The sequence below is a fragment of the Microtus ochrogaster genome, chromosome 8 (assembly GCF_000317375.1).
Source record: "Microtus ochrogaster isolate Prairie Vole_2 chromosome 8, MicOch1.0, whole genome shotgun sequence".
Classification (NCBI taxonomy): domain Eukaryota; kingdom Metazoa; phylum Chordata; class Mammalia; order Rodentia; family Cricetidae; genus Microtus; species Microtus ochrogaster.
The window spans coordinates 54,131,666-54,141,334 of NC_022015.1; the positions used below are offsets into that span (position 1 = coordinate 54,131,666).

The following is a 9,669-nucleotide window of genomic DNA, read 5'->3' on the forward strand; positions in this document are numbered from 1 at the left end:
AGGACCGCCCACCTCCATCCAGGTTTAGTAAGGTGAACATCCAATCTGCCTAGGCTCCCCCAAAGCCAGTATGTGCAGTAGGATCAAAAACCCATTGCCATTGTTCTTGAGTTCTCAGTAGTCCTCATTGCATTTTCTATGAAGGAACTGGCCCTTCCTTCCCCTGGTACTTTCTGGATTTTGCCGTATTTCACTGAAATTCTTAGGAAGACATCACTACTGCTTTTACCATCACCAATACAACCAGACACTGTTCGGGAGTGGCAGGAGCCATCCCTGCAATGCTGAAGAGGAAGAAACCTGTCTGGAAAACCATGTCTTTGTTGGCACTGAAGGAGGTCAGGTAGGAAGGTGCTCATTTGTTCCTGTTGCCCCAGGGCCTGAGCCTGATCTGTCACCCTCTGCAGTTGAGTTCCCATGTTTATACAACCCAAACAAGCCTAGTTCCATGATGGCCAGTGCTCATCATGAGTGCTTCCCCTTCCTTACCTGACATTTAGTATTCGCCCCAGGATCCTACCATTAATCTGAACTTGGGACCTAACCTTTAGAGACAACCTCAGTCAGGAACCCTGGGGTTTCTCGTGGCTTTGGGGACCATCAGTGATGGTGGTGATGGTGAGGAAGAACACAGCCCACTGTAGCAGGGTGCTGTGGACCAGGTCCTGTGATGAATATAGCACTCACTACTCTGACTTCTTGAGTCCTTATGGGACTGGTTTGGTTCTCTTTTGCTACCTTCAAACATGTCACAAAAATGTAGCAACTTAAAGCAGAGCATGTTTATAAGGCCATAGCTTGTGTGACTCAGATTTGGAAGCTGTAACTTCAACGGCTCCTGTTCTCAAGGGTTGTGTAGGCAGAGTACTGCTTGAATGCCTTCTCCCAGAAATGGTTGTGAAAGGAGTTGCTCCTCACTCTGTATGCTTGGACCAGAGTGTCCTTCTATCTGCTTGATGAGCTAAGGGCCATTAGTGAAGAGTTTGTCCATGACTGTTGACCAAGAAGGTGCTCTAAGTTCTTCGTCAGATGCTAGTATGGCAACCTCGTGCTTCAGAGTTAATAATCTACTAGCAGGATGGATGATTCCCTTCTTTTTTAACCTAATCATGGAAACAGCTATCAATCTCTGCCTTATTCTACTCCCTAGAATCAAGTCACTAGGTCCAAGCTCACACTCAAATGGAAGGGATTACTTAGATAGCAACAGGAGTCATCAGTGACCATCATAGCAACCTGAACACCGACTGCAGAAAGAGGAAGTCAAAGGCTAGACGGCAAAGACAATTCCAGGCATAGAAGATGGATGTAGTTCAAGGTTAGAACTGAAGCTGACACATGTCGGGGTCAGCGGGTAGAAGGACGGAGCACCTGCCAGTGTATTTGATCTGCAGCGTCTTCCTGTCTCCCTTAGCCCTAACACAAAGGCAGAACTAAGGAAATGGTGGGTACGAGGGGGAAAGGATATTAGTAGAGATACCACGATGCTGTATTGGAAAAGCAGACGACAATGGAGAAGTGTAGAAAGCATCCAGGCCAAAGTGACTCGGAAGCCCTTGGCCTGGATGTGCCAAGGTATCAGTCAACAAAGGTATCAAAGGGAGGAAGTAAGGTGTGAAGTGGATCTAGAATAAGAGTTTTCAACCAGTCTGACAAGAGGAACAAAGTAAACTTCAGGTAGAGTACATATGGTAGCTCGGAGAATACTTCAAAGGCAATAGTAAACAGAGACAAGGTGAAGGGGAGAGAGTGAGGAACATGGGCAGCATCTGCAAAGATAACTTTTACTTGATATATCTTAGGGGGAAGGCTTCAGATATTTCAGGGTCTTTAATCTGCTAGTGTGCCATGGGAAGCTGTGTGGGGGACAGAGAGAGAAGTTGTAGTTGGAGACCTTCCTGACATGAACTTTCTTGGTAGACATGATGGCTACATTGTGCTGCAACCTTGTAGGGAATGCTCTCAGATCCAAGGCCTGTGGATCCTTGTTGAGAGTGGGAGGAGTCTTGGGTGAAACATTTATCATGAACCAGGAACAGTGGCCTGTGTTCAAGTCATACAGAATAAATGCTAAGTACCTGTCAGCCAGTGGTGACAATAAGATGGTCACATCTGCACCCCAACAATGGGAAGGATTCCAAAGTAGGATTTAAACAGCAGTTGTCTCCCCATCCTCTTTGACAGCCATCCCCATGTGCCCCCACATAGTCCCTTCTCCAGAATGTTCCTTTCCTAGAATTCTCCCCTGTCAACAGAAGGATCATTCCCTGGCCTGCTCCTGAGGAATTTCCCCAATATCAGAGCCCTGGGGCAATGAAGGGCAGAGTCACTGAGGTAGCAAGACAAAGACACCCAGAATCCCTGAGAAATGTCTTCTTAGTACAGAAAGAGAAAATGAAATCAGGAGAGGATTCCTTGCCAGCCAACAAAAGCAATAGTTTCCGGAGAGATATTAACTTCTGCAGCTTTTGGCGGGGAATCCCCTACAGTGAGGGTTGAGAGACCAGTGTGCCTTTGTTATCCAAACTTTAGGGCCTCTCCTCCAGCACCTGGGAGCAGCTGAGCTCCTACCCACGCACCAGGAGCAAACTGTCTACGTGTAACCTCCCCTTCCTGGAGGACACCGTGTGATGATTCCAGGTTCCCCCTGGAGGATATTACAGTAACTTTCAGTGGTTAATGAATAGCTTCCTGGTGCCTGCTTCACTTAATTGTTCAAAGGCCATTTATTCCTGTGTATAAGACTGTGACCTAGCTAATGAGTGTACTTCCCTGAGAAAGCCTGGAAGCAGAGGAGTGGCAGGGTCAGACAAACTCTGGAGAAGCAGGGATGCAGAACAGGGGTAGTCTAATCCTCTGTTCCCTCTCCCTCCTCGCAGGCTTTCTGATGATCTGCTTGGGGGGCTACTTCATCTCCAACTCTGTCATCCACTCTCAGAGGAATCTGGTCATGGCCTATGTGCTTCTGCCTATGGGGTTTGCGATCCTCCTGAGTGGAATTTTCTGGGCCACTTACCGCCAAGCAAATGAAAACAAAGAGATGTTCAACCGAGTGCTGAGACAGCACCTTGCATCCCAGGACCTGCCCCTGGCCACAGTCGACAGGTACGTGCTGAGCACCTGAGGGCATGAGAAGGGCTGAGCTGAGCTACAACGTGGGAGGGAATTGGAGTGATGTTTAATTGCACAGGGGATCCACTTACTATAGGGCCATTTGCTCTGGGGTCACAGTGTGGAAGAAGAAGGCAGCTATTGGGGAAACCAATGAGGCAAGGGGGAATTTTCTTAGGGTAAGATCCTCACACCCCTAGTAAAAGCTCACATACAGCAAGCATATTAAGGGGCACAACTCCTAGGTTCTTCTTACATTTGGGGGATGATTCTAGTGAAAGGCAGATGATGACTAGGTGGTCCCTATAACCTGGTTGCTGAGTTATAAAGAAAGTTCCAGACTAAATTCCCCCCACGATAAGTGAACAAGCAGACATCAAGTCAGTCATCAACTCCTGTGACTAAGGGAAGTTCTAGGTGTTCTAGGTCCTTTTCAGTGTTCTGCTGTCACCTTGCATGAAGGATGCATTCCAAGCAAGATGATAACACGTCCATCAATGTTATCAAATGACAGCATGAACACATACACATTGCAATATTAATTGATCTAAGAAGGAACAAAATAATTAATATATGCCATAGGTGACTATACACTGAAAATATTATGCCAGGTGATCCCCATTCATCAGAACGGTCAACCACTGGACCATTACACTTGCACCAAGAAGCAACCACAGAGAGGAAATAGGACAGTGGTTCCTAGGCTTGGAGTGTGTGTGTAAGGGGAAGTGAAGAGTCGCTATTTGATGAATATGGGGTTGTAGTTTGGAGAGATACAAGAGTTCAAGAGATGCTTTGTAGCAATATAAGATCACTAAATACCACTAACACCCTTCCAAGTAATACATGCTAAGTTATTTGTATTTTACCAAAACAGAAAAGTCAAGCATTTGGGTAACTTTGTGGTCAGTTAATTTAGCACCAATCCTCTGATTCTTGTCCAAACACAAGAACACCGTTCTTAAGGTATAGGAAGTAAGAATCCATACATCCTTCTGTGCTCTTCATGCAAGAGGAGAAGTCCATAAAACGTCTTCATTATCCCATGCACATTGAATAAGAGTCTTCTCGCCATGGCTGTGCCTTGCTGATGTCCCTTACGCCACTCACACATGTTTCTAAGCTTAATCAGACTAACCAGGAAGTTCTTTGAGTTTAATAAAAAAAAAAAATTAAGATAGCAGGAGCGATTCAGTAGGTGTTTCTGGAGTGATCGAGAGTGTGTGTGCTGTTTTATTTTGATGTGTGTGTGTGTGTTTGTGTGTGTGCGCACGCGCGTATCTACCTCTACAAGTGTGAATTTCTGCTGATAGTAACTGCATCTTTAGGATGCACCTGAAATTTACCAACACAGTCATTTGTATTCTCTTGTCTAGAGTATTCAAAAGTAAATAATGACCGTCTTGACACCCTATCTCACTGCTCCTTCCTGCTGCATCCTGAGATGCTCAGGTCACAGAGTTAAACGGGGAAAAAATATCCCTATCTCAAAAATCCGCACTCCAAATAGCAGAGGCATCCAAGCGAACGTCCCTCCGGTGTTGGAATTCATGGCGGCTGTCCTCCTGGAGTCCCTCACTTGGTTCCAGGGAAGGACTCACCTTTCTGTCCCCATGACTCAGCCTTAGCTATCCCCAGGGAAGGTCGAGACTTACGTCTTACAGTAGACAGCTCCTTCAGCGATTTGGCCTTAGGCCTTGTGACATTTGGAAAGGAGCAGTGGCTCCAAATGGCAGACCTTGTAGACCTCGTTCTGTTTTGGTTACTCACCATAAACACTCCGCTGGGCACTGGGTAGATTACCTCTATAAATACACAACTCATGCGTGCTTGCCCTGGCTCTCTTCCGCTCACCCCTCCTCCACCTTCATTCATGGCGGAGGAGCCAGAAGTGTTTAGTAATTGCTTAGATGGGCAAGATGATGAACAGGTCCATCAACTGGGGTGAATGACCTTAACCATGGGCAGGCCAACCTAGCAATGCTGCAGCTGAGCACCTCCCAAAGCTCTAAGCTGAAGCCTCTTGAGGCCTGAGCATGTTTCCTGTGTTTCCTCTGAAACCAGCTGCCCAGGACTTGACCATGTGTCAGGAGAGAGTGGTGGCATCTCTCGGGTCAGGGACCTGCATGGAGTTGGTTTCCCTTCTTATTTTGTTGCTTGTGAGGGTCAGCGACCTTGAGAGCAAGGGAGTGGAGGACGAGGTGTGTTAAGGATTGAGTACTGGCTAAAGAGAGGTTCGTGGTCAAAGTCTCCGTGTTACCTAGGGACGTGCACTGATAAGGACAGCGGACCGCATGGCTGCTTCCTAGACTCTTTCAGCAAACAAGGAAGAATAGCTTGGCATACCTGTTTCGTGCAGGCGGACTGCTATGACTGGAAGGGATCAATTCCATAGGCAGGGTGTGCAGTTTTTAGAAACTGGCAGTGTCAGAAAAGTACATCTGTTTCAAACTCAGTGTTTCCTAGCAGTTTAGCTTCACACGATGTGAGCTGAGAGAGGCAGACATATGCTTCTTCACCGCCGAGACCTAAATAACACATGCATCTCTGTGGCATTTCATCTCACAGGCCCGACTTTTATCCCCCGACTTATGAAGAAAGCCTGGATGCTGAGAAACAGGCCTGCCCTGCAGGCAGAGGCCTCCTGGGATTTCCTCCTCCTCTGTATTCAGCAACAAACCTGGACCTTGAAGATGAGGATGACCCGCGACCTGAGGCCCCACCACCTTACCAGGAGTGTATGGCAGATGCAATAGTGCCAGCAAAGGCACAGGATGCTGAGGGACCAAGCACAGTGCCAAGGGCAGGGCCTGCTCTCCAGCCCTCTGAACTCACCAGCTGCTGAGGGGACGGACAGGCTGGCCAGGGACTGGGAAGCAGCTTTACCGCCCTGCATTAGAGCATGTCCACCGTGGGTTCAAGGGACTTGCGTTCGGCCTTGCCAGGGCAGTATGGGATCCTTGAGGGACATAGCCACCAGCAGGAAGCTGGTGTAGAGAATTCCCACTAAGCCCAACCCAGGTGAACCTTAGACTGAAGAGAAGGTAGAAGGCCAGGCTCCCTTCTAACCCTGTGATCTCAACTCAAGCCTGGAGGGGCCCTTGCTGTGAGTGGGGCTGCAACAGCCCTTCACATACCGAGTCGAAAGAGTCTCAAAGGGAAGATGCCTGGGAGACTGCATTGGAGTCACCCACTCACTGACTGTGCTACCTGAGAGACACCACAGCTCACACATATCACGGGAGGGGCCCTAGGAACCAAGGAACGTCCTTTTGCATAGTTTTATTTGAATTATCTATGTTTTCTTTCTGTGTGAAAGGGAAGAGACCGCAATATTTGCTTTCAAATGGTTCGAACACAAACTGTAGAGTTATCTCTTAAAGAGGTTCTCATATAGACACATAGGGGTTCTTATAGATTCAAGCTGACTAGATAGAATACTTAATTCATGATCCAGGGAGTCAAGGGTGACTGATGCTAATCCACAACTTATCACCAAGCTCGAGAAGTTTAAAAAACGTTTATAGGCAGTTTTCCAATATGGCCGCGCCCCTCAGATTCAGAACGTCAGAGATTAAAAACTGTAAGGCCATGTTTCCACTACCAAGGATGCTTTCTGTGTTTCAAGATAGAGAACTAGACTTCCAGACTTAAAAAACTCAGTGGTCCCTCCTTGACTTTAATTTCTTTGGGGGAGTTTTTAAAATCAGAGAATAGGCTGGGTGGTGGTGGGGGCGGGGATGACAGAACACACAGGCTGGGGCTTTTAAACGTGAATGAGGATATCCATCTCCCGGCCTTGTGTTCTTTCTCTAACCGAGTAAGGCATCTGGGTCCAGGCTGATATCTAACAGTTATGACGCGCCTTTCAAGAGGTGAGTAGGCTAGCTCTCCCATGCGTGTTATTAGCCCCCACCCCATCTTTAAGAGGTGGATGCTACAACCATTCCTGTTTTAGGGATGTGTCAACCGAGGCTTTGAGCATTCAGGAAATGTAATCAATGAAACAGTGGCCTCAAGAACGGTGAATAACCTAAGGTACACGAGAGGAGTTACTACCTCAGAAGTTTGAGCACGTGGGCTATTTTTTTTTTCTCTTTCTGGGACACAGCTTCAATTTCTTGCTCCATGTCAAAAGTGACCCCAGGAGAAAGCAGTGTTCCAGGTCACTGCTGAACTATCCACCCTTGAAGAAGCAGCTGAGGTGGCTTCTTGGTTAAAATATGCCAGACTGTTTCCTGCCTGTGAAATGGGCCCTCAGAGTGCAGTTTTCCTGACTCCTCCAGAGGACAGCCAGCATGATGGGCACGGGAGAAGAGCCTTTGGAAACTCACAGGGAATGATGACATCTTTCAAGAAGAGTGTCATCAAGGTGGGACTTGGTGTCCATGGTCTCCACTCCTCCACTGATGCAGAGATAACACATAAGAAGGTGAAAGAGCAAAGACCTGGTCCACGAAGCACACCTTTGTGAATCGCCAAATTCACAAAGTCCTTGACAATGAGAGAACCACTGGACAGGGAGGCCACTGATGACTGTTGAGCAGGAAGGTGACCATTTATTGACAACACAATTTGTCATTCCTTTCTTGTCATCTCTTTCCATCCCCCTACCAAGCAATTTTCCCTACTGGCTGGAATGACAAGCATTATTGGACTACTACCCAGATTTGCACACAGAATAGTTTTTCTACCACCAGGGGTCAGATGAACCCCAGTGTTATGTCTGGTTTGCAAACACTATGCTATTCTCTGCAAGGCAATAAATTTTGTATTCTAAGTCTTTTTGTAATTTATTTTGTGGGTGTGTGTTATACATGTACGTGTATGTGCCCAAGTGCATGTGTATGAACACGCATGGGATAGTCGGGGCTGTTGTTGCAGATAGGCTGGCTGGCAAAGTGAATTTCCAGGGATCTTTCTGGGGTTCCTGACATGAGTAAGGATTTAAGCTGCTCCTCACACTTTCAACAGCAAGCATGCTAACCCCCGAGCCACCTCTCCAGTACCTCCGACTTTCCTCCTTCCTCATTTCCTCCCTCCCTCCCTTCTCTCTCTCCCTTCTTTCTTTTTCTTTCTTCCTTCCTTCCTTCCTTCCTTTCTTTTCTTTCTTTCTTTCTTTCTTTCTTTCTTTCTTTCTTTCTTTCTTTCTTTCTTTCTTCTTCCTTCCTTTGGTCACTTTTTGTATCAGAAAAAGAAATCAGTAGAGTACCCTAAGTCATAGTAGCATTTTCCACATAGAATCAAGATGAGTTTATATTCCTACGAACCCAAACACAACTGACACCAGCTGCTGCTTCAGAAAACAACCTGGTGCTTCCTTTTTAAAAAGAATAGTAAAATCGGACATGGTGGGACACACTTGCAACTCAAGCACTTGTGAGGTAGAAGCTGGAGAATCAGTTCAGCATTAGAAAGGAGGGAGGGAGGGACAAAAAGAAAAAGAAAAACAACCAGCACTAAAACATAATCCTTGACATGTTTCTAACACAAGTACTCTGATTCAGGAGTCAAGAACCCAGGTATCACGAAAAACAATCTTTGATTTTTGAGTCTCAGCAACTAAAATCCACTGGGCGACTAAACAAATGTGTCCTGCTGTGTGTAGCCAATGGCACATTATTATCCCTGGCAGGATGCAATCAGGGACAGCAGTGCTGGCATCTTCCTTCTCTCTCAGGTGTGTAATAAATGAGATGTTGCTGGGTTAGGAACCGTGGTCCTGTGGATACTGAGGAGGGCATCTGGACTAGGAGACAATGGAGAGAGGAAAGTCTCCAATGGCAGAGGTCTCTCACCATTCTTCCTCATCCCCAGTGTGAATCATAGTGCCCCCCCACCCCCAGTGATCACCATTCTTCCTCATCCCCAGTGTGAATCATAGTGCCCCCCCACCCCCAGTGATCACCATTCTTCCTCATCCCCAGTGTGAATCATAGTGCCCCCCCACACCCCCAGTGAACAGTTTCATGTTGTTCAACAAGTTTAAATAATTGTCGCCAGCAACTAGAAGATCAGAGTGGCAAGGTCAGTATACAGCACATGATGCTGAATTTTTGCATAGCTGAGATGGACTGGCTCTCTGTCTTGACCCCTCCACGCAAAACCTCACAGGTTTTTGTTGTTTGTTTGTTTTGTTTTCGTACTGACACATCTGTTTGTCCATTGTTTTTGGTGAAGCATCATTCAAGCTCACCTACGGGGCACGGCACATGCTAGGTGCTGAAAGAAATGGAAAGGGGAGAGAGAATCATGGGTTTGTTACTCCACTGTGGGCTCTCAAGCTCCATGACAACCCCGGTGACTCACACAAGAGTGAGCTGGCTATTGCAGGGGCTCTTTCTGCGGGTAAAGCCTCTAGCTGGTTGAAGTAGTTGAGCAGGCATTCTGCTAAGCTCTGCTGCCTCAGCTAAGCTCTTACTGTTTGTAACTGTTGATGAGCCAAACGCCGATTTACTACTCATGGGCATGGAGTCATCTTTCTGTCATTATCAGTTCCCACAAACGCTTTGTCATCCTCTACATCAGTCGTAGCTCATGGATCTGGCCACCAAAACT

General features: G+C 46.9%; 1 protein-coding gene across 1 annotated transcript; it reads left to right on the forward strand.

Annotated features, from left to right (window-relative positions):
- Positions 1 to 2,830: 2,830 nt before the first annotated feature.
- On the forward strand, positions 2,831 to 5,956 carry Tmem252 (transmembrane protein 252). The gene is made up of 2 exons (XM_005352083.1): positions 2,831 to 3,105; positions 5,680 to 5,956. Exons 1-2 carry the CDS (start codon positions 2,831 to 2,833, stop codon positions 5,954 to 5,956), a joined length of 552 nt encoding a protein of 183 aa, XP_005352140.1.
- Positions 5,957 to 9,669: the final 3,713 nt, after the last annotated feature.